Source organism: Diospyros lotus, chromosome 5 (assembly GCF_014633365.1).
Source record: "Diospyros lotus cultivar Yz01 chromosome 5, ASM1463336v1, whole genome shotgun sequence".
Classification (NCBI taxonomy): domain Eukaryota; kingdom Viridiplantae; phylum Streptophyta; class Magnoliopsida; order Ericales; family Ebenaceae; genus Diospyros; species Diospyros lotus.
The window spans coordinates 39,279,418-39,302,649 of record NC_068342.1 but is presented as its reverse complement, the minus strand read 5'-3'; the positions used below and the strand labels follow the sequence as shown (position 1 = coordinate 39,302,649).

Below are 23,232 nucleotides of genomic sequence, written 5' to 3'. Positions count from 1 at the left end.
ACAAACCGGCCAACCTGAAAACACAAGATCGAGAAAGATCGCTGTAACAGAGCAATGCCCAGCACCAACGCGATGTTCCTCTTACCTCTTCTGGTTATTCTAGCGGCGGCCCTCCAAGGGACCCTTGCCGTCGAATACAGTGTTACCAATAACGCGGCCGGCACCGTTGGCGGAGACCGATTCTCTAATGAAATCGGCGAAAACTACGCCAAGCAAACCCTGGCCTCCGCCACCGACTTCATCTGGCGGACCTTCCAGCAAGCCTCCGAGGCCGACCGGAAGAACGTCCCTCACGTCAGCTTATTCATCGACGTCATGGACGGCGTCGCCTAAACCATCCTCGATAAGAACGAGATCCACGTCAGCGCAAGCTACATCGAAAAATATTCCGGCGACCTCAAGACGGAGATAACGGGGGTGCTCTACCACGAGATGACGCACGTGTGGCAGTGGTTCGGGACCAACGAGGCTCCGGCACCGGGAGGGCTGACAGAGGGGATCGCCGACTATGTGAGGCTGACGGCGGGATATCCGGCCGCCCACTGGGTGAAGCCGGGCCAGGGCGACAAGTGGGACCAAGGCTACGACGTGACAGCAAGGTTTCTGGAGTATCTTGAGGGTCTGAAAGGCGGGTTCGTGGCGGAGCTGAACAAGAAGATGAGAGGCGGTTACAGTGCCGCCTACTTCGTGGAGCTGTTGGGGAAGACAGTTGATGAGCTGTGGAGTGATTATAAGGCTAAGTATAACAATCCCACCTAGACAGTTGATGAGTGATTATAAGGCTTAAGTATAATAATACCACCTTAGACATAACAAGCCGTGGGGGAAGACAGTTGATTTGCTGTGTAGTGATTATAAGGCTAAGTAGAATAATACCCCCTACCCCATAGACATGAATATATATCATAAATGCTTGTGTATGTGCTACACTTTGGAAATTATTTTATCATTTTCTTAAATAAAATTCTTAATAAGAATTTGTCTTCCATTCCAAGTATCAAAGCAACCTTAATTCTGGACATATATCGATGGAAAAAATAATTTGTTAAATATCAATTCAATAGATTGTGAATTTAATTTTCATCCTGAACAAGAATCAAACGCCCAATTTACGATTTATCTCTCGTAGGATAATCGATGACACAAACACTAATAATCATGCAAAGACAATCATCCCAAGAATGACCAAGCTAGGTTTAATCCCAATATTTTCAAAACCTATCTTATGGCCTTTCTACATTATTTTGGATAAAAAATAAAAGAACCCAAATATATATTTTTACTTATATATTTTTAACTTTTTTTCAATGTAGTCAATTAAATTTTTTAAGTCAATTTAATCTCCTACACTTTGACTCAAACCTTTTTTTAACGTGATAATTCAAATTTTTCGTTGTTCCAATTACACATCTAAACTAACATTTTCAAAACTCATGTATTTTCATGTGTATAAAAATAAAATAAAATAAAAATTAAATTGACTAAAAAATATAAGTATATAGGTACAATTAAAATAATAAAAAATTTAAATTACCATAAAAAAAAAGAGATCAAAATATATAGAATTAAATTAAGTCAAAAATATAGATCCAAATGTATAATTGAAATAATAAAAAAAATTGAATAATTACACAAAAAAATATAAAAATATAAAGACAAAAATATAGATTTGACCCAAAATACTCATTTTGGAGATTGGGAAATAGCCCTAAAAATAGTAATGGTTGGTGCTTTGCACAAAGAGGAGAGGGAAAATTCTATTAGCAGCCTGTCAAATTACTCTTCATATCTCACACCATGCAAAATTCTACACTAATTTTAAAATTCCCATTTTAGCCCCACAACCCACTATTTCCTCTGACCACTTCGATCATCGCCTCACCTTTTTTTTTTTTTTTCTCTCGGACCATATACACACATACACAAACACATACGTATATATATTATATACAAACGGGCGTCAGCCATGGCTGCTAACCCACCGCCATTAGCCGCCCCCCACCACACACACTCTTACTTTCTCTGTGCAATGGTTGTGAGCCGTATCAGAAAGAGAGAGACAAACAGAGAATGGGTCGGCTGCCATGGCCGACCCCCCCCCACACACACCACATATATATATACACACACACACACACACTCTCTCTCTCTCACACACACACGATTTCATGGCCGCGGCAATGGCAATCGTGGCCATGGAAGCCGACCCATCTGACGGAGAGAGTGGGTCGGCCATGGCCGACCCCTCCCCCCATATATATATATATATATATATATACACGCGCGCATGGCCGCGACCATGGAAATCTTCGCACTGTGAGATGCGGAGGTTGCTGAAACCCCCCATCTCGCAATGTAGAGGTTTCCATGGCCGCGGCCATGCGTGTGTGTGTGTATATATATGTGTGTGTGTGTGAGTGTGTGTATATATAAATGTGTGTGTGTGAGTGTGTGTGTGTATATATATATATATATATAAATGTGTGTGGGGAGGTCGACCATGGTCGACTCACTCTCTCTCTCTCCACCAGGTGGCTCGGCTTCCATGGTCGCGGCCATGAAATCGTGTGTGTGAGTGAGGGTGTATATATATATATATATGGTGTATGTGTGTGTGGGTCGACATAACAACCAACCCCCTCTCTCTCTAATACGGCTCGCGACCATTGCACGAAAAGAGAGCAAGAGTGCGTGTGGTGGGGAGGTTGGCTAATGGCGGTGGATCGGAAGCCATGGTTATCGCCTGTGTATATATATATATATATATACACACGTATATGTTGTGTGTATATGGTGTGAGAGAAAAAGAGAGAGGTGAGACGACGGTAGGGGTGGTCGAAAGAGGTAGTGGGATGTGGGGCTAAAATAAAAATTTTAAAATTTTATATGGTATGAGCTATGAAGAATAATTTGACGGGCTGTAGATAGAATTTCCCAGATGAGAGCAATAATAGAGTCACACTACACAAAAGAACAAGCAAATCAGATTTACATCCTCAAATTTCGTAGTCTTAACCCTCTCTACCGACAAGAGTGATAATTAGAACTCTATTTTGTAATGAATAATGCTACTTGTAGAGAAATGTTTAGAGAAAGGTTTACCGAAAATAATAATTTATTTTTGAATTATTTTTTGGTCATTTTCTCTTATGCCCGCGCAGCTGCCCAACTTCACTCTCACTCTCTCTCTCTCTCTTCCACTATCCCTCTCTCTGTTTCTCTTATGCCTGCTCAGTTGCCGTCGCCGTCACCCCCGCCACCGATGCTCGCACCGCCGTCACCCAAGGATGGCGCCACCATCGTCGCTCGTCGTCTCCCCTGCCAATGTCGTGAGCACCGCTCGTTGATCTCAAGTCCGCCGTGATTCTCACCGATGCCATGGGCGGGGACTATCTGGCGACCAAATTCCCCTCTGTGGGTCTTCACCTAAAACTGTCGATCACCACCATGCTTGCCTTTGTCATCACTTTCTCTAGCTAAGGTTACTGCCGTCTCACCATAACCACCCATTCTCTGTCACCGAGCTCCATCGTGAAACAAACCCTGCCCTCTCTCCGAATGTTGGGTTCCAATAATGGCTGGAACCCATCGGCCAGAACCCACCTGGGTCTCGGCCATCTAAACCCGTATGGGCTCCGACAACATTGAAGCTTTTGTTTTTTCATTTTTTTCCCTTTTTTTTTTAATTTTAAGTTTTCTTTAACTTCAAACAGTGATTCTGTGAAATTTTGATGCATGTTTAGAGGAAGAGAGCGCAACTGGCACTATTTAATTTATATAAACAATCTGCATCGTAGGAAACATTTTCACATGAAAATAGTGTTAAAATTTTATCTAAATGATCGCAGCAACATAGGCTTCTAGTGTAAATTTTGTTAAGACTCTTTTTATGCATGTATTTGTATTGCTAATCTTAATTGTGTCACTGACTAAGTTTAGTTAAGATAAGGTCCAAATGCTATGTTTAGAACTAGAATTTGTGAACAGAAAAGATAAAAGGAAAATAAATGCGCTTATGTTCATGTCTAAATATATGTACAAGTCAGACTATGATTCTTGAATCAACATCTTCGAATACAAGAATCACTTTGGATGAAGAGAAATTTGATGATGCCTCCCCCTCTCCCCCCACCCCCCCCCCCCAAAAAAAAAAAAACTCCAGTTGTCAAGATCAAACTAGCTCTCTAGTTCTTACAATTCCTCCACCAACAGTCCAAATATGGTGAGCTCAATCTCTTTTGCAGCCTCCGCCACCAACTCTCCATCCATTTCTCTCCACCCATTGAGCTCTTTTCTAAAATCCAACTCGACCATCGTATCGATGGTCTTAGATTCCGCCTCCTTCCACCAAATCAAGCTGTCCGAAGCCATCTTCAGAGCGGCTTCAGTGCCATCAACCCTGCGATCCTGATTCTCCACAAGTCCAAATCCAAAACTCCTCCTCAACATGCACACAATTAAATAAAAAAAATAAATAATTTTTTTATAACTCAAAAAATAAATCAAGTTCTTTATTTTCCATTTTTACAACCAAATCATCATCTAAACAAAACAACAGAAGCAAAGAAGTAAATAGAAAAACTAAAGCAGAAAAATAAAAAAATATAAATATATGCATATACTCGCAAAAACAATCTAAATCAGCCACAACTGCCGCCACCGGCGACGGTGGCTTCCAGCGATCAGAGCCAATCACCCGACACCTTTATTAACATTGACCCACATACCAAAAAATAAACAAAATCTAACGACTAAATCTCCATAGATCTAAGCTTGAACTTTCGGCAATTGCGAGTTTCTGTGACCAGCGAATGGGGGGCGACTGGCAGTGGCGCGTTTCTGTGGCCAACTGGGAGGGAGGGCAATTTGAGGGTGGGACAACGGCGGTGCGAGGGGGGGAAGGGCGACGGCGGGCGGTGCTCGCGGCATTGGCGGGGGAGACGGCAGGCGAAGACATCCTTGGGCGACGGCGATGCGAGCAATGGTGGCGAGAGTGACGGCGACGACGATGGCACGTTCCGCCCTCAAGGCCGAGAGAGAGAGAGAGAGAATGAGTGAAGTTTGGGTGGCGTGGGTGAGTCAGTAAGTGAGTGAAACAGAGAGAGGGATAGTGGAAGAGGGAGGGGGAGAGAGAGGGAGAGAGAGAGAGTGAAAGTGAATTGGGCAGCTGAGCGGGCATAAGAGAAAATGGCCAAAAAATAATTTAAAAATAAATTATTATTTTTGGTAAACTTTTCTCTAAACCTTTCTCTACAAGTAGCATTATTCTTTTGTAATATGCCATCGGCCACGTAATGATTTAGACCTACAAGAAGCCGATAAAAACAATATTACAATACAACCCATAGGAAACTCTTACAGTGCCATCTTAACAACTAACAAGCTCCACAACTGCAGTCTTGACTCTCATACTCCAGTGCAACATTGACAAAACTATACTAGCACGCCACCAAGCGCCCAGAGAGGAAACCAAAGCTCGTTGAGATCTGAACCCGAATTTACCATCAACAGGATATAGTGCGATTATGAGGCAAAGCGAGCAGCAACGCCTGCAGCTTATGCATCCAAGTTAGATGAGCAAGCTGCAACTATTTATCAGATTTCTAAACTATGCATGGTTTAGGAGTAGGGCTTTGAGGGACTCTAGTTAATGGTATCTTTTATCTGCTAAAGTCCATCTTTTTCATGTTATCATTCCCCAGAAGCAGATCAAAGGTTTAGGAAATCTCAGGGTAGGGCACAATAGACCAGTTCAGCTTCAACAATCATAACACAACCGATGCAATTTGTTCCTTTGTTTTTCTTTTATACCCTTTTTCAGTATGTAACAAACTATCAGCTTGTTTCATAATGACGTGATAATCAAAATCCCCAATCAAGTTAAGAGCATCCAAGCAGTACTAGAATCAGGAGCTATATGACATGGAAAAATGTGTAACATGTTACCCAGTACCTTGTCATGGATGGACTTTCTGGATTGCAGAAACAACTTCGCTGATGCTGCGAAATTTCCGCCTTTCTTTCATAAGCATCTTGGCAAAGTCGAGAGCTCTACGCTCACAATCTGCTCTTTTGCCAGGATCACTGATTGATTCAAAATCCTCAACATGAGCTACTCCAACAATTCGCCTGTGATCAAGACAAAAAACCCACAGCACATTGATATTTTCATCAATCAATTCAAAACTTAGTATTGTTAATCTATCCCTGTAAACAGATAACTGAATCAATAGACCATCCACCTAAAACTATGGAACATCTAGTGAGCAACAACACTGGCTTCTTAATGCATCAACAGCCAATTGACACAGGATTCAATTACAATGTGATGTTTAAAAACGAAAGTAAAAGTACAACTACATATATTACCATGTTTTGATAAATTAATCCATCTGATGAGTCTACCATCTTAAACATGTTTCTAAACCACAAGCAGTTGCAAACAAATTTTTATTTATATTTCAAATTTTAGATAAAGGATTAACTTTATGGGCAATATGAACTACCTAAGTGGTAATACCAGTAAAATATCAACAGATGATAACTTCCATGAAAATATTGCTTCGGGAAAGTGGGCAAAGGACATGTTTGTTAAACATTTCAAAGCTTAATTGGAATAGCATTCATATAATATTCCTATCTGCATCATTACAACCAAGTCCCAAAATATGGCAATCGAACTGTAGTCACCGTCACCTGATTTCTTATTAGAATTTGTTGAACTCGGTAATTCTTTCTGATACACTTGACACTTCGTTGGCAACAGTTATAAAGACATAATAGCATGGGTAATAAAAGCTAAGGGAATAGAAATTCAAGCAAGCAGTGAAGGAGGTTGATCTCTAAATCTAACCTTATCATTTTGGCGGTACCAAAACCAAGACTGTCATGGAACAAATCTTCCATGAATTTCTGTTTTACAAGGAGCTGAAGCTGAGGGTTGTTATAAATTGCTGGAAGATAAGCCTCACCGGAGCCATCCTTATACTCATCCCACAAAGCAATAAATTTTTTGTGGAAGAGATCCCATGTCTCCTCAGTTGTCCTCAATATCCATTCTTTATAAGACTGCATAAATGGCATGCTTTTTAATCATTAAGTATAAAGGTAGAGTAACCATTTATCTTAATCAAAGAAAGGACAAAGCTATCATATTTATATCAAGTTTAACGTCGCTATAACACCAACACAATCATGAGGGCATTACGTGCATGATACAGAGTCACAAGCAAAATGCAGTCACAGACAAAATGCATTCCCATAGTTTTCTCCATAGAGCAAGGACAACAAAATGACAAAATACCATAGACTACATGTTATCCTAGTCCATTACTTGAAACAAACCATTGGATTTTTGACAAGCCATTATCTAAATGAAATTCCTTAAGAAAACATAATACATGCTTAAAGCTGGTCAGCACCAGGTTATAAGCTGCATATGAGCTTTTTAATTTTAGTTATTTGTTTGCCTGTTGAAAATGAGCTTTTAAGCTTCATAGCTCAAAAGTTCTTCATGAAGCACTTTCCAAAAGCTATCTCACCCCAAATTTTTTTTTTTATTTTGAAGCTTATAAGCTGCACAAAAAAAGCCTATTTTAACCAAGGACAAGACAAACATACCCTCATACAAATAAAAATTTTCCATACCAACTCCCAAAATCCTTAACACTGCTGTTTGCCAGAAGCAGCAACAGTGGCAGCTCTCTCTCTCTCTCTCTCTGGATTTCAGATCACTGAAGCCCATAGTCTCAACAGCAGGTTCCAGAACCCATCACATCGGGTTCCATTAGCAACAAAACCCTCCAGCAATTGGTTTGCTTTTGTTTTTTTTTATTTGTTATTTTTATTTAAATTTAACTTTTGAAAAAATATAAATATATTTAATAAGGTTTGAAATATATAAATTTATTAATTAAACATAAATTTAACTTTTTATTAATTGGATAAAAATAAATTTATCATATTATTAATTAAATATTGAAATTTTTAGTTTTATTAATTAAGCTCAAATTTACGCCATTGATAAATAACACATTTATTAATTGAATTTAAATGTGCTTTACTATCCAACATTCAGTAACATATAATAAAAATAGTTTTATTGTTGTTTGATAAAACTTTCCATTCAGCTTTAAAGATATTTTACAATCACATAAAACACTAGAACCAATTCTTCACTTTAACCATCTTACTTTAATTCTGTGAGTGAGATCCTCAACAATCTACCCATCCTTTTTGGATAATCAGACCGAAATATTTGAACTGATTTTTCTTGAAATGACTTGATTTTTAAGTCTCCCTATAACATTATCCACATTTATACATCTACTAAACTTACAATCCATGTATTCAGTAGTTGACACATATAATTGGGAAAATATTCAGTTAAGTTGAAAAAAAAAATCCAAAAGGTAAATCAGACATCAGTGGGCAGCCTAGTAGCACATATTGTTGATGGGCAACATATCAGAAGGGGAAGAAAAATTATAAAAGAGGAGAAGGGTTACTCTTCCTCTGAATAATAATTGATAAGGAAGGGCAGGAGAGGACATAAAGTAATACTGTTTGGAAGAGAGGGGAAGTGAAAGCAACAGAGTAATGTGCTTATCCATAGAGGGGGCATACAGAAATTGGCTTGTAGTTAGAAGTAAGAACAAAATTTGTGATCTCTAGACCTAATATTTTGATTTGAAAACCCTCCCAAATTTGGGGGCAAACAAAAGTGCCGGGAAAAAAGAGGGTCAAACATTCTTTTCTTCCTTAGACAGCAAGTACGGAAAGTCATACATTTCACTTGCCTTCACATCCCCACCCAACCCAGAAATAGCAAAATAGTTGGAACAGCTAAATGTAACTGAACGAGTATGAGATATATGAATAGGTAGGACATACTTTTCGGTCATTCTCCCCATTTGCATGACCATCTTGGGCAAAGAAGGCCAAAATCAGATTTCCCAGGAAGGCTCCAATATCAAACCCCATAGGCCCATAGAAAGCAAATTCTGGATCTATAACCTGAGTTGAGTCATGCGTAACCATGATAGAACCAGTATGGAGGTCTCCATGTATAAGGGCTTGGGCTCTCTCACAAAACCTGTACAAATGCCACCAGCTAGTATGAGGAAATTTCATCATCCATAAACAAATAATGAACACTTAATTAGTAAAACTGCTAAATTCATCCCAAAACTGTTCTAGTAAGATGGCTGCAGTACATAGATTTCAACTCAGCAACTTCAAGCTTCAAAGCATTATCCTCACGAACTGCCTCCACATCACGATCAAGATAAGGAGAAGTCCAACGATTATATTGAGACACTTTATAAGGGTCAGAAAAGACAACCTGCTCGGTGAGCCTGCATAACTCCACATTCCCACAAAATTCCGCTACTGCAAAAGCATTCAGGTAAATAATAAGTTTCATGAATTCAAAGCTACAAGAATGCCATTAGAATCATAAGGTGAGCAAAAGTGGGTGCATACAATAACTTCTGCAAAAGATCCTGAAAATAGACAACTAACTGGCAGAATAACGAGGATTCACTGATATCCATTGCTTGGATTATAGAGGAGACCCTCCCTCCACTGTATCTCTATTTAGGAATTATATAGTGCCAACATCATGTTGCCAGATGTCAAGAAATTTAGAGAAAACTGGAGAAAAAGAATGTTAAAGACTTATGAATGCCTTGGGACGCACACACTTTTGAAGAAGGGAATTTGTGCTTCTGGAAATTAAGCAAATACACCAAGCGTCCTACTTTTTACTCAAATGGACTTCCAATTCCACTTTCTTTTATTAAATTGGTAAGGTAAGACTTTTCTTTCCTTTTACTTGTCCCATTTCCTATATATACATCTTGTGTACAAGGGTTGTGGCATATTTGGCTCTTTAATAGTGATGATTACTTTTATACGTGAAATATAATGAATCAACATTCTATTAATATAAATCAGACATTGAAATATAAAGTCGATCCACAGGAACTGAATAACAACAAAAACACAGATAAGCTTAAGAAGATCATTTAAAAAAATGAATCAGCAAAACTTTTAATTTCAAAAGCAAGATTTTTTTTTTTTTTTTAAAGATAATTGTATTCACAACAAAACACCCTAAGAATTTGAGGAGATAGATGTAGCATTAGGAGACCAAAAAACTAAAAAAGCAACTCTCCTATAAAGTAAGCCGCAACACACAAAATCAAAAAACAAAACAGATATGGGTACTGCATCATCATTTGATGAAATTGACACAGTTTTGACCAAAGTGGCACTACCAAAGAGAGGATCACATGGAAGACAATCACTCAGGCTGCAGATTGGCCTATGACCTAATGATGCCAGAGTGCTGAGAAGACAGCAACTCCAAAGCAATTATGCAGCACTAATAGATTGTCAGTAGTATTATATTAATAACTCCTTGATTTTTCCATTTAGTTACAGATCCTTTTGCTCATATTCTTTGTTAAGGTTTGAAGTCATTCTAGGGGTTTAAGAAATTTGCTATGCCGATTTTTTTTTATTTTTCAATAGTTCCATGCTCTCTAGTTCCCATTATGGTTAAGCATAGTTCAACAGTTTCATATTGAGTTTGTTAGAGCTCCTTTGCTGGGCCACAATCAGCAAGTTAGTTATTTGGGGATTTGATAGTTTGCTGAAATTATGTCTTAAGTCATTAACATATTATATGGGCTGATTTTCAGATTGTTGAATCAAGTCTTTAGGGTTCTCTATTATCCATTAATGGGTTCTCTTGCTGTAAAACAAGATCAGAGTTAAAGGGAAGTTTTTCCTTAGTTGAAGAATCAGTTTGGAAGCCTTTAGCAGTTTTGAGTGTAGATGTCACTCATATTTCTTATTTTCTAGATTGTTCACTATTTCAACATATTTGGAGCATGCCAATGATCAATATCTAAACCTTATGCTTGCAATCTTTCTTTTTTTTCTTTTTATGAACCCTAATCATATTACCTCTAGTCAACCACTTTCTCTTCACCTTGCTGTGCAGTCAATAGTAGCAACCTGATATAAAGTATATATGGATGAAAGAAAGGGAAACGTGGCATGGACGTATATCACAAGAGCAACGGTCTTTTGTTATGAATTTTCCCTTATATCTCAAAATATATGTAAATAATTTTCATGTAACTAAAAGCATGCAAGGAAAAACTTTAACATTTACATTTTTATTAAAGTGAAAAAAATGCACTAGCAGTTATTATCTTAGGAGCTTAGATACAAGAGACAACTTTGACAACATGGAAATTTTTAAAAGTTGTACAACATGTGAAATCCTAAGAACAAACAAATCAATATTTATATATATTTCATTTACAATTAATAGATGCTTTGTACATACATGATAATATGTTTTCCTTTTTTGGTCTTCTATTTTCCTTCCAGAATACATTAGTATAGACATAACAAGTAGAATTTAAAAAAACAAGATACAACACAATGAAAAGAAAATAGGGAAAAAAAAAGCAATCACATACAAGAAAATAATAATTTCTTTCTATTTCAAATATATTAATACTTATTGTGCAAAAAATCCGAGAAAATTTTTCCAAGTTCGATATATTGGAAAAATGGAAAAAAAAAAAAATCTAGAATCTTTATCTATCTTAGAAAACCCTATCCATAAACAAATTGGAATAATCTAAACTATAAAGGAAAAAAATCAACAGAGGAGGAAAAATTAGTTGGTAACCTCCACCTTGTTCAAGGTCGAGAAGGAGCCTATGTATCATATGGTAGAGCCATAAAGGACCTAACAAGTACCAAAGCTGCTAGCAATCACTTGTAAACCACCAGAATCAAGTAAGACTAGCAAGCAAAAGTTCCTTCAAACTTGTAACAAGTTTTTTATATAGAAGTGACAAATGTATGCATCATTCAAGTTTTAAAGTAAATGACACATTTCACGCATGTCTAACACTTGTCAGGACATTCCTAATGAATATATTATCTATTGTGTCTAGACATGAAATCTTCTAATAAATCCTCATGCATGAGGTTTACCATTCTTGACCTATTCTCACAATAGCTCAGTGTAAAACAGACCACTAATTCATTTACCTTTTTCAATTTGTCAGAAAGTGTTTGATATTTTTTTTTTTCTTTCATAGTCTAGAAATAAGTAAAGGCATAATTCCACCCAAAAAAAATACAATAAAGGCATACTGAGAGAAAATATGCAAAGCCTGTTTTAGTGTCTACATGTTTCTACACCAAAATTTGTGTGTAAAACAGACCACTACTTCATTTACCTTTTCAATCAAGCAAAAAGCAAGTGTTTGGTAGGTTTTTCCTTAATATATTAGAAACATGTAAAAACATGCCAGGAGAAAATATATTCAGACAAGAGTATGCGTTCATATCCAATGGCTAAACTCGAATCCTATATTTACACACCCCACCCACCGGGGGGGGGGGGGGGGGGGGGGGCGCGGCGGCGGTGTTCCTGGTACAAGGTAAGTGAGTTCAAAAGACACAGGATATAACCAATAAGAACAGTTACCAGCTTGTTTGTGTTCTGTAGTGGTACGATAAAGAAGGGATGTGAAGAAAAGAGTCCTCGCCATATATTCTGACATGTGCTCGGCAAGCAATGGATACTCAATTCCAGCAATTAATCCTTTCCTCAGGATTATATGTGGAGGTTCCAAGTAGCGCATGACAATCAAAGACATAGTGCGGTCAAAATGATAGACTTCTGGGACATGACCAGGACACAAAGCACCGTGCTCTTTCAGGGCCACTGCTTCAAAGTAAGCACGTTCTTTTGTCATTGGCCATGATTCCCCAATGCAACGGATGTACGGAAGAGCCTGTCCACCCCGACAACCACTTTCAGAAATGGAAATAATTTTATTGATTGGAATACGTCCAAATTAGTGTTCATGTGTAGATTTTCAATATATCCAAGTAGAAGTGTCCTTTAAAATTAGCATGGTTATATTTATCCAAAGGAAGAACTCAACAGGGTTATAATATCCATAAAAGTCTCCAACTTGGAAGCATGATTTAAGAGTTCAAAAGAGTAATATTCTTAGAAACCTTTCTTATTGGTAAGTATAAAAGGAACTCCCAATGCAAGAGGCATCTGGCATTGCAAGGGTTGGAGGAAAGTTGTTTCTGCCAGCAGCAATAACTTGCTCTGCATAGAGTCTGTTTCCCCCACTCAAACCAGTGGCCTTTCAGTCACAAAAAGTGCAACCTTACACTTTCTTAGCTTCGTTTGGGAGAGAGTTAGGGCCTGTTTGGTTTGCTGGAATAGAAGTAGAGGAAATGACAAAGGGAATAAGAATAGGATGGAATGAAACCATTAGTTTCATTATTATGTTTGGCATAGCCAGGAATGGAATGGATTCCACTGTTATATTTGGTATGCTAGCACGAATGGAATGGAATGAAAAAAATAACTCAATAAAAAACTACGCTTAGTTTAAAAAAATAATAAAATATTATTTTTATTTTTTGTCTAAGGATATTTTTGTAACTTACAAAAAAGAGGGAGAGTAAAAAGATAATTGAAACTATTTTTGAAGGAATGGAATTAGGATTTCATCCAGATTTTAAGGGTATAAAACCATTCCGAATATGATGGAATGGGAATTCCCTAGGAATGGTGATTCCTTTTCCAAAGTTGCAACCAACACAATTTTACTTCATTGTCATTGCCAATCCCATTCCCTTCCCTCCACTCCCATTCCAGTGAACCAAGCAGGCCCTTGGTAATGGAATGAAATTGGAAATGGGTGGAAAAAAAAAAAAGGAGCAGAATGAAATATAAATATTTTCTCCTCATTTGGGAGAGTATGAAATGAAAAGCAATGTACAACGTCTCTCCTTGCTTGAGATAGGAAAATGAACGAAATGAATGGATATTTAACAACAAATAACCATTAATACCCTCTTGGTGGAAAGATAAAGCATTATTAAGTCAAGGGCGATTTTGAACTTTTAAAAAAACTATTAAAGTTAATGTTGTTAAAACAAGAAATTAAGTTTTTCATCCATTTCCATTCATTTCATTCTCCCTCAAGAGAAGAGCCCTCTTCAATTAATTTCTATTCCAATCCTCTCTCCCGAATGCACTGTTAGTGATAAGTATAAACCATTTTTCTAAAGATCAGAAAGATGTTGCTCAGCAACCTATGCCCACCCCACCTATTAAATCGAAATTCACGTTGCAGATATTGAAAGCAATAGTTTATACAAGATATTCCAAGCTTAACAATACCCCCAAAACTGCCATCCATTCGGCTCCCTGTTCCACAAGTAGAACAACCACCCCAACATGGTCATATGGCCTGCTAGTATGGCAGCAACCCTTCTTCTAAATTATCCCCGTCCACCCTTACATTCCCTTCAGCCAAGGGCTCTTTCAGTACCTGAAATTGTGTACCTTACCTAATCTCTACACAAAACGCAGTGTATTTTAATATAAATACACAAAATTTAGTTATACTAATCGGGTATTAATACACTTCAAGTATTCAGTTCTTGGTTTTAATTGGAGCATTTCGATAATCTCAAATTACTACCGTTGCCAAAAATTGCTTCGAAACCCAAATCCTCCGCGTTTCCCTCTTTTTCTAATTCTCAACATATGTATTTCCATAAAATAATTAGCCGCTTTTTATCAAGCCCACATACTTCCAATTCTCAGCATATTTATTTCATCGTAAACTTATTCATCACGCCCACGTAATTCCACCACTCGCATCGCCTACGCAGCAAACGGCTCAATATCCTAACTCCGCCCCAACAGTTAACAGTCCCCGCGCAGTAAACCCTCGCATTCCATGAATTCGAACACGAAACTCAACTTTGTGATGAAATAACTACCTGTTTGGCAACGAAGGAGCCGGAGCCGTTGACAACGATGAAGACGAAGTTGAGATTACCGTCGCCGACCTCTTTGATTTGAAGGTCATCGAGTTGATCGCCCAGCTTCGACGACAGGTGTGGCACCGCCTTTATGTACTCCACCAGAGACTTCTCGTCCAGCACCCGGAAGCCGTCGGATGCCATCTTCCGCTACCGTCTGTGGCGGCGATGAAGTGAGGGTGGCCGGTGGGGTTTAAGAGAGAAAGGGGTATTTACTATTTATTAGACTTTTCAGAAAGTGGCATGAAGCATGATGGATGGTTGATCAGCTTCTGGTGAAAGCCCGAAGAGGACCCGATTCTCACTCTCAGTGTCAGCCACCGGATGATTGAAAATTGGAATCCAATGAACCTGCTCGTTTTGACGGACACTTGCATGGTTATTTATGTTTGGATCCATATATTTTAATTTTTCATTTTTTAAATTTAAATCCATTTTTAAATATTTATGTAACTATAAATTATAAATGCTAATCATAAACACCAAATAACGCCTTTTAAATATATCTTCGAGCTTTTCCACAGAACCGGTCGATCTCTCATAGTCGATCTCCTGAGAATTCAGATCGCGATTAGCCCTCCATTAGCTAGTCGATCGCGGGCCATCTTTTGGGATGATGTTTACTTTTTTTCCTTTGCCTCCCATTTTTAAGGCGTCTTTATAGCAACGTCTTGTGAGGTGTTGCTCGCCCCGTACACATCCCACTCCATTGGGGATCGGGAATTTCACAGTTAGCGACTTGGTTGAAATGACCAGCCGTAGGTCATTCATTGCCGGCCTTCCGAGCACGACGTTGTATGCTGAGAGGCAATCTATAATTAGGAACTTCGCCAAGGTGGTGGCCTGGCGATTCACATCCCCAATGGTAAGGGGAAGGCTAATCCGACTGACAGGGATCACTGCGTCCCCCGTGAATCCGTAAAGCGATTCTGAGGACTAGCTCAACTGTTCTGGTCCCAAACCCATCTGATCATAGCACGCTCTATACATTACATTTGCCGAACTGCCTGTGTCCACCATTATCCTTCGCACTTCAGAGTTGCCGATCTGGGCCAGTATAACGAACGCATCGTTGTGCGGCCAATCGACATCTCTGGCCTCTTCTTTCGAGAAAACCATTTTTTCCGGAATTGGGTTACCCTTAGGTCGCTTTACGGGAAACGGTTGTTCGTCTGATCTCGCCAGCAAGATATAGTTAGCCTCACGCACGTACTTGTCGTGAGATTTGTGGGAGGATCCCGTGAGGTGAGGTCCACCATGAATCGTGTAGATAGTTCGCACATCTGGTGAGCGCTCATCATTGGAGAGGAGCGGTTGCTGTGCCGGTGGTTCGCTCGATTGATTGGTCAGTCGCACCACGTAATCTTTCAAGCGACCTCTTCTTATTAGATCCTCAATGGCGTCCCTTAGCGCCCAACATTCGGAGGTGTTGTGACCCGCCTAGTTGTGATATGCGTAGAATTTTTCCTTATTTATGAATTTGTTAGGGGTTCTCAACGGGTTGAACTTCCCAAACTCCTCTTTGTTCCTTTCTATGGCGATGATCCTTTCTTGGGGGTCGGACATGGCACAATAACTGTTAAAGCACTGCAACCTCTGAGGTCGCTCATCTATTTCTGCCTTGTGAGCTCGCTTGAAGACTTCATTGTTGGAGTGCTCCCCCCGAGCTTCCCTTCCGGCATCTCCGTTATTCCTTCTCTTATTTTGGTTGGAGTCCCCAGCTTCTTCTTTCAACTCGATAGGTTTCTTTAACCCAAAGACGTCTTCCCATCGGATATCCTTGGAAGTTCGTTCGTAAAATTCCCCCAGGTCTTTAATCGGAGTCCTGTAGATGCTCTCGTAGAGCTTCCCGTCTTTTCAGAGCCCGGCGGAGATCGCTGTCAAGATACTTTCGTCGGAGGGATCCTCGACGTTGCTTACCCCGCGTTTGAACCTGGCGATATAATCCCTCAGGGGCTCATTCGCTTTCTGGAACACTGTGGCGAGGTGACAGGGTAGTGTGAGCTACCTCCTTAGGGCCCTATATTGGTTGAGGAATCTCTGTTGGCATTCCTCCTAACTGCTGATGCTGCGAGGTGGGAGGCTCCTGAACCAAGCTCTGGGAATATCACCAAAGATTGCCGGGAAGGTGCGGCATTTAGCCAGTGAGCTGGTTGTCTGCAAATCCATTTGTATGTTGTACGCATTCAGGTAATCATAGGGGTCGCTGTCCCCGTTATACTGTGGCATGCTTGGGACTTTAAATCTTTGGGGGAAGGGTTCGAGTTCAACCTCCTGGTGAACGGCGTTCTGTCCCCACGGCCATTATTCTGGTTGTGAACTCCTTGTCGTTCTTCTAGCTGGCGAATCCTTTGATATAGCTCCTCCACAGTTGAGTCCGGTCCTGCTGATTGCTGGGCTTGCAATCGCCTACTTCTTTCCCTGATGGGGGAGTGGTGATTTTGGAATGGATAGTTATCCCCGATATCCTCTTCTACGGGTGGGGGTCTCTCTTCTCGTGGTTGATGGACCCTACGAGGCGAAGCCGGTGGATCGTGGGTAGCCCGCGCCTGAGCTTAGGCCAGAATTCTAACTGCGTTAGCGAGCTGCATTATTGTATTCTCTAATGCCTCCTGGCGCTACTGTCAGTCCCAGATCGTCCATGTTCCAGCAATTTGAACAGCGGGTTGAACAGGAAATCGCAGCAGTATGCCGGTGGTGTCTCCGGATGGCGGTGGTAAGAGGATATATACTGTCAAGGCAACGGGTCCTCCATTTGGTGGAAAGTCTTGCGGTCGATCGTGGTGATTTTCTGGTGGGTCGATCGCTGCCTCGAAACTTTGAGTATTCCTTCCTCTTGCCATGGCTATTAATTAGAGCGGCCCCTTGCTCTAGCACCAAAATGTCGACGTTCAATTTCAGTCGACAGTGATTCGTTTTGGGTCGCGGTGAGTAAGTTCAAAGTGCCAAGAAGAAGAAAACAAAAATTCCAGACGTGAGTCAACACCAGAATTTTTACGTGGTTCAGCCAAAACGATGCCTACTCCACGACCGCACTTTGATTATTCTTTTAGAATAGCGGTGTACGATTATTCTCTCTGTCCCTACCCCTCATGATATCTCCGATTCTTATTTATACCAAATGGCCTTTTCAATTTAGATAACATATAGAAATACAGTGATTACATAATGGGGGACAAACAACCCTTATCATCTACACAAAATCGGGAGTGGGATCCTCATTACGAGGAGTATGGGCTGTTGCAGATAAAATAAGTGGTCTCTACCTCTGACTTCCCAGCAGCTTTACCACTTATGCGAGCTAGAGGTTTTATGCCAACGATCTGGATGGTCAGCGAACTTAAGGTTTTACTGGGAGCTCGTTAATCGACTATTGAAAGTGCGCTAGGGGCTTTACCAAGAGCTCGCAAGGTACTTGCCTTACGGGCTTCGGTGGTGTATGAATTTCCTTTAACGAGGTCGCCTAAACTTTCTAGGCTCTGAGTGATTGGGCCGGCCCATTGGACTGAGCTCGGCCCATGAGGAGTGAAGCAGGAATGGCGTATAACATAAATAAATGTTAATTAAATTAAATTGAGTTTAAGAATTAATTTAACAAAATAATAATAAAATTTAAAGAGCGCACAAATTATATGTTCAAAATTTAAGGACTATATGATTAATTAACTTAAATGTCCTTTTTATTTCTTAAGTATGGAAAACACATTATTTTTCAATTATTCGTAGTAGTCTTAGTTTGAACACGTTGTGATAGTATTTCGAAAATGTCTTTTGAATATTTAATTATGATATTTTTAATAATATTTATATTATTGTTAGTTGAATGTAACAATAAATTTATTAGTATCAAATGTTATTGTCAAACTATTTAGACTCTTAAAGAAAGAGAGCGATCATATGGTGTTGGATAGTTTTCGCGTAAACACTTAAATACTTAAATTGGATATTAAATTTTATTAAAAACTTGAATGTATTATTAAAATTAATATAAAAGACATACATTTTTTGAATAAGGACTCATATATTTATAGAGGAACATAAAACTTTATGATAAGTATATATTACATTTCAATATTTACTAAAATTATGATTTTTACGGATAATGTGGATCTTAGTATTCTAAAATATATTAAAATTATAATTTTTATAGATAATATTTATCATTTTCACATAATTCTCAGAAAAATTTTTAAATATCAAAATTATTCAAAAATTTACATAATAAGTTTTAGAATTTTACAATATTTTAGAACTTGTTATAATATTGAGAGACTCTAAAAGTCTTTCAAAATAACTTATCAAATCTCCTAGTTATTCTGATATTCGAGAGACAGTATTTAAGAGATGGTTCGATCTCTATGAGACTGTATTCCTCGGAGACAATATTGATTTCATTTTTCAACTTAAAAATTATTTTAAATTTTTAAACATTTATTTTGATTTTTTAACTAAATTTTATTTATTATATATTTATATTTATACAACACAAAATATACTATATTAATGTATACACATGACGACAATATTATTTAACTTGAAAAGGAAAACAAATATTATTATACTCCGTCGCAAAGGAATGGCATTGGATATTTACCCCGTTGAAATTGAGAGGGCGCAAAGTGAGCCAATCCATTTCTGGTCGTTGCAGTCACACTCTCTCTTACCGCTCCTTTGCGATCTCCGACCGGCATGGAAGGATCGATAGGCGGGGCTGTTGTGGTGGCGACGACTTTCTTTCTCAGCCTCTCGTTTTGCGCCGTAGAATCTGCCGACAACTTCACCGGAGATTCGAGCATCCGCCGCAAGCAACCGGTGAGGGGCTTATGCTCTGGCCTGATCGAACGCTATCCCTATCCTTGCTCAGAATACTGAGTAATTGCTCCTCCCTCTCTCTATCTTCATGTTCTAAGTGTAGTCCGCGAAGTGGGCAAAGAAGATGATAAATGTATCTCATGTGCGTGTATTTTGCCTATTTTATCAATTCCATAGAAACTTGTTCGAAAATAAATTTGGTCCGAGACCAAAAGTGATTTGTCAAAAAACTCATCAATTCCGTAGTTGAATTGGTGAACCGATTGATCTAAGTTGGTTTAATTGGTCAATTTTTTTAATTATATTTTGTATCTTTTATTTTATTTTTAAATATTAAAATAATAATAATAATTTTTAAAATTAGAAAAACTGCCCTATATCAACATTTAAAATTACAAAAATGACACATATTAACTATAAATAAACACCTTTATGAGTGCCATTCATACTATTTGTTGAATTTGAACTCAAGAAATAGTGAAATAGGATGATTTGAATTGGGCCTTCCATTTTTTCAAATCAACCTCTTTGGGCAGCACAATTGGTTGTCACATGCATTTGTGATATGATATAGTCATAGATTAAATTTTATTTTTGTGTAAAATTATGTATCGATCGGTATCTACCTAAGAAGTCAAGTTGACTCTCGAGCTTGAATTTATCACTTACTTGTTCATTCATTTAGTTTGAAAAAAAATGGACCGTAAATTTTAAAAAATATTAAATAAGTCAGATCGTTACTTAAGTATGATTCAAGGACATCTCAATTTTTTTCCGATATAAAGACTTATTTCAAACCATATTTAAGATCTCAATGACCAAACATAATATAAAAATATTTGTCACCGTCACGGTGACGGTGTGATGATAGAATGCAAGAAGATAAAAAATCAGCCAAACAAGCCTCCAGAGTTGACAAGTCAGCGTGGGTGACCAACAAGACTGACTTTGTTTGATTCAAGGAAGTTGGATGGTAATTTCTAATTGGCTTAGATAAATATTATTTTTTAAAAATTAAATATCTTCAGTTGGAATTTGTCAATGTCGAGTTCATTCTACCTTAACAAGAAGTTTATTTCTTCTAACCAGCCACGTGTCATGTAGCCCTTGAATTTTCATCCCATTTTCAAATTGTATATTATATATGGACAAAAAATTTAGAATTTATAGTAGAAAAAAAAAAGTAGAAAAAGGAAATGAGAGAAGATAGATATTGTTTGGATAGAAAAAATAGAAAAAATAATATCATGTTTTCTTTACTATTTTCATATCATTTTTAATTTAAAATAATAAAAAAGTGTTTATTTTTATATTTTAAAAAATATATTTTTGAAAATAATTTTTTTAAAAAAATTTAAACAGGAAAAAATCATTTTAGATATTTTAAATAATATTTTCAAAAAATAAAAAATATTATAAACAAAAAGAATACATTTTTAACAATCTCAAAATAGACACTCCTAACACAAAACTAAAAATAAATTTAAAATTTAAAATTAAAAATTAAAATAATCCACACTTAAATGAATTTGGGTAGGCGTATTTGAAATTGAATATGAATAGGCCAACTTTGTTAGCCACTTGGCTACAATATTGCATTTTCTTTATGCATAATATTTGTCATTTTTTTATAAATTTATCTATTTATAAACTATTTAATTAAATTATGACTTTACGATCATTTTAATATATTACAAAAAAAATTAAATATACGGACTTAAATGACTTTTTTATCCCGACTATGCGGGACCGCGATTGTACGTAAGGGCAGCCACATACATGACCAATAATTAACTAAGGCGGCCACCCAAGTCTTCGCTTGACTTAGGCAGAAGACCAGTAGGGTCCGCCATGGCAGCCTATGACGCGACCTTCGTCCATAAATTAAGGATGCAATGCAAACACAAACCGGCCAACCTGAAAACACAAGATCGAGAAAGATCGCTGTAACAGAGCAATGCCCAGCACCAACGCGATGTTCCTCTTACCTCTTCTGGTTATTCTAGCGGCGGCCCTCCAAGGGACCCTTGCCGTCGAATACAGTGTTACCAATAACGCGGCCGGCACCGTTGGCGGAGACCGATTCTCCAATGAAATCGGCGAAAACTACGCCAAGCAAACCCTGGCCTCCGCCACCGACTTCATCTGGCGGACCTTCCAGCAAGCCTCCGAGGCCGACCGGAAGAACGTCCCTCACGTCAGCTTATTCATCGACGTCATGGACGGCGTCGCCTACACCATCCTCGATAAGAACGAGATCCACGTCAGCGCAAGCTACATCGAAAAATATTCCGGCGACCTCAAGACGGAGATAACGGGGGTGCTCTACCACGAGATGACGCACGTGTGGCAGTGGTTCGGGACCAACGAGGCTCCGGCACCGGGAGGGCTGACAGAGGGGATCGCCGACTATGTGAGGCTGACGGCGGGATATCCGGCCGCCCACTGGGTGAAGCCGGGCCAGGGCGACAAGTGGGACCAAGGCTACGACGTGACAGCAAGGTTTCTGGAGTATCTTGAGGGTCTGAAAGGCGGGTTCGTGGCGGAGCTGAACAAGAAGATTAGAGGCGGTTACAGTGCCGCCTACTTTGTGGAGCTGTTGGGGAAGACAGTTGATGAGCTGTGGAGTGATTATAAGGCTAAGTATAACAATCCCACCTAGACAGTTGATGAGTGATTATAAGGCTTAAGTATAATAATACCACCTTAGACATAACAAGCCGTAGGGGAAGACAGTTGATTTGCTGTGTAGTGATTACAAGCACCCGATAGACATTAATATATATCATAAATGCTTGTGTATGTGCTACACTCTGAAAATAAAATTCTTAATAAGAATTTGTCTCCCATTCCAAGCATCAAAGAATAAGAATTTGTCTCCCATTCCAAGCATCAAAGAATCGCCCTAGCAGTCCGTCCTAGGCACATTAATTGGTTAGATTACTATAAATTGAGATTCCCATTAAAAGGTTATGAGTTCTATTTTTTTGTTCTATACAGTGAGATAAAATCTCTATCTGTGATTTATTTCTTTTGTTGAAATAAAAAATACAAACGACGAGAAACAGTGCAAATGCAATAATTCAAAAAAATGACCCTAACCAATATTATCTCAAACCCACTATTTTCAAAACTCATGTTATAGGCTTTCTACATTAGTTTTAAATAAAAAATAAAAAAACCCAAATCTATATTTTTACTTATATATTTTCATATTTTTTCAGTGTAACCAACTAAATTTTTTGAGTTAATTTAACCCTCCCAACTTTGACTCAACTTTTTTTGGTGTAATAATCTATTTTTTTTATTATTCTGATTAGATTCCTTAATTTATATTTTTAAGTCAATTAAAACCAGGTGATTCTAAATATAAAAAAAATATAAAATGAGATAAAGAACAAAGACTAAATTGATTCGAAAATATAAATATAAATGTGTAATTAAAATAATAAAAAATTTAAATTGTAGATCAAAATATAAAAAATTAAATTAATTCAAAAATATAAATTATAATCAAAATAA

The 23,232-nt window shown here is 38.2% G+C and overlaps 4 protein-coding genes across 12 annotated transcripts in view; 2 read left to right on the top strand and 2 right to left on the bottom strand.

Annotated features, from left to right (window-relative positions):
* LOC127801074 (uncharacterized) lies at positions 1 to 22,576 on the top strand. Of its 2 annotated transcripts, XM_052335914.1 has the most exons (2): positions 1 to 251; positions 21,865 to 22,576. In XM_052335914.1, the coding sequence occupies exons 1-2, from the start codon at positions 55 to 57 to the stop codon at positions 22,370 to 22,372; spliced, it is 705 nt and encodes a 234-aa protein (XP_052191874.1). In that variant the 5' UTR covers positions 1 to 54; the 3' UTR covers positions 22,373 to 22,576. The 2 variants fall into 2 exon arrangements, with proteins under 2 accessions (XP_052191874.1, XP_052191873.1); XM_052335913.1 differs by lacking the exon at positions 1 to 251 and having other exon boundaries at positions 21,605 to 22,576.
* The window catches only part of LOC127801073 (methylthioribose kinase-like), a 41,468-nt gene that overhangs the window by 5,257 nt on the left and 12,979 nt on the right, over positions 1 to 23,232 (bottom strand). Inside the window, exon 7 of one of the 5 annotated variants that reach the window (XM_052335907.1) lies at positions 3,994 to 4,447. The exons of 1 other annotated variant lie outside the window; for it this stretch is intronic. The gene's annotated coding sequence lies outside the window, so the exon portion shown is untranslated. Of the gene's footprint in view, positions 1 to 3,993; positions 4,448 to 5,199; positions 5,550 to 23,232 lie in introns of those variants that run through there. 3 more of the 5 variants (XM_052335909.1, XM_052335911.1, XM_052335906.1) reach the window with 3 other exon arrangements.
* LOC127801435 (uncharacterized) lies at positions 334 to 988 on the top strand (the record flags this gene model as incomplete). The annotated part of the gene is made up of 1 exon (XM_052336595.1): positions 334 to 988. A coding segment is annotated over one exon (426 nt), but the record flags the coding sequence as incomplete, so codon positions are not given.
* Positions 3,994 to 15,229, bottom strand: LOC127801072 (methylthioribose kinase-like). 4 transcript variants are annotated; one of them, XM_052335902.1, is made up of 7 exons: positions 14,857 to 15,229; positions 12,524 to 12,833; positions 9,216 to 9,390; positions 8,893 to 9,094; positions 6,854 to 7,068; positions 5,954 to 6,129; positions 3,994 to 4,447 (listed from the first exon to the last, which is right to left on the bottom strand). In XM_052335902.1, exons 1-6 carry the CDS (start codon positions 15,040 to 15,042, stop codon positions 5,958 to 5,960), a joined length of 1,260 nt encoding a protein of 419 aa, XP_052191862.1. In that variant the 5' UTR covers positions 15,043 to 15,229; the 3' UTR covers positions 3,994 to 4,447; positions 5,954 to 5,957. The 4 variants fall into 4 exon arrangements, with proteins under 4 accessions (XP_052191862.1, XP_052191863.1, XP_052191864.1 ...); XM_052335903.1 differs by having other exon boundaries at positions 3,994 to 4,441; XM_052335904.1 differs by having other exon boundaries at positions 3,994 to 4,407.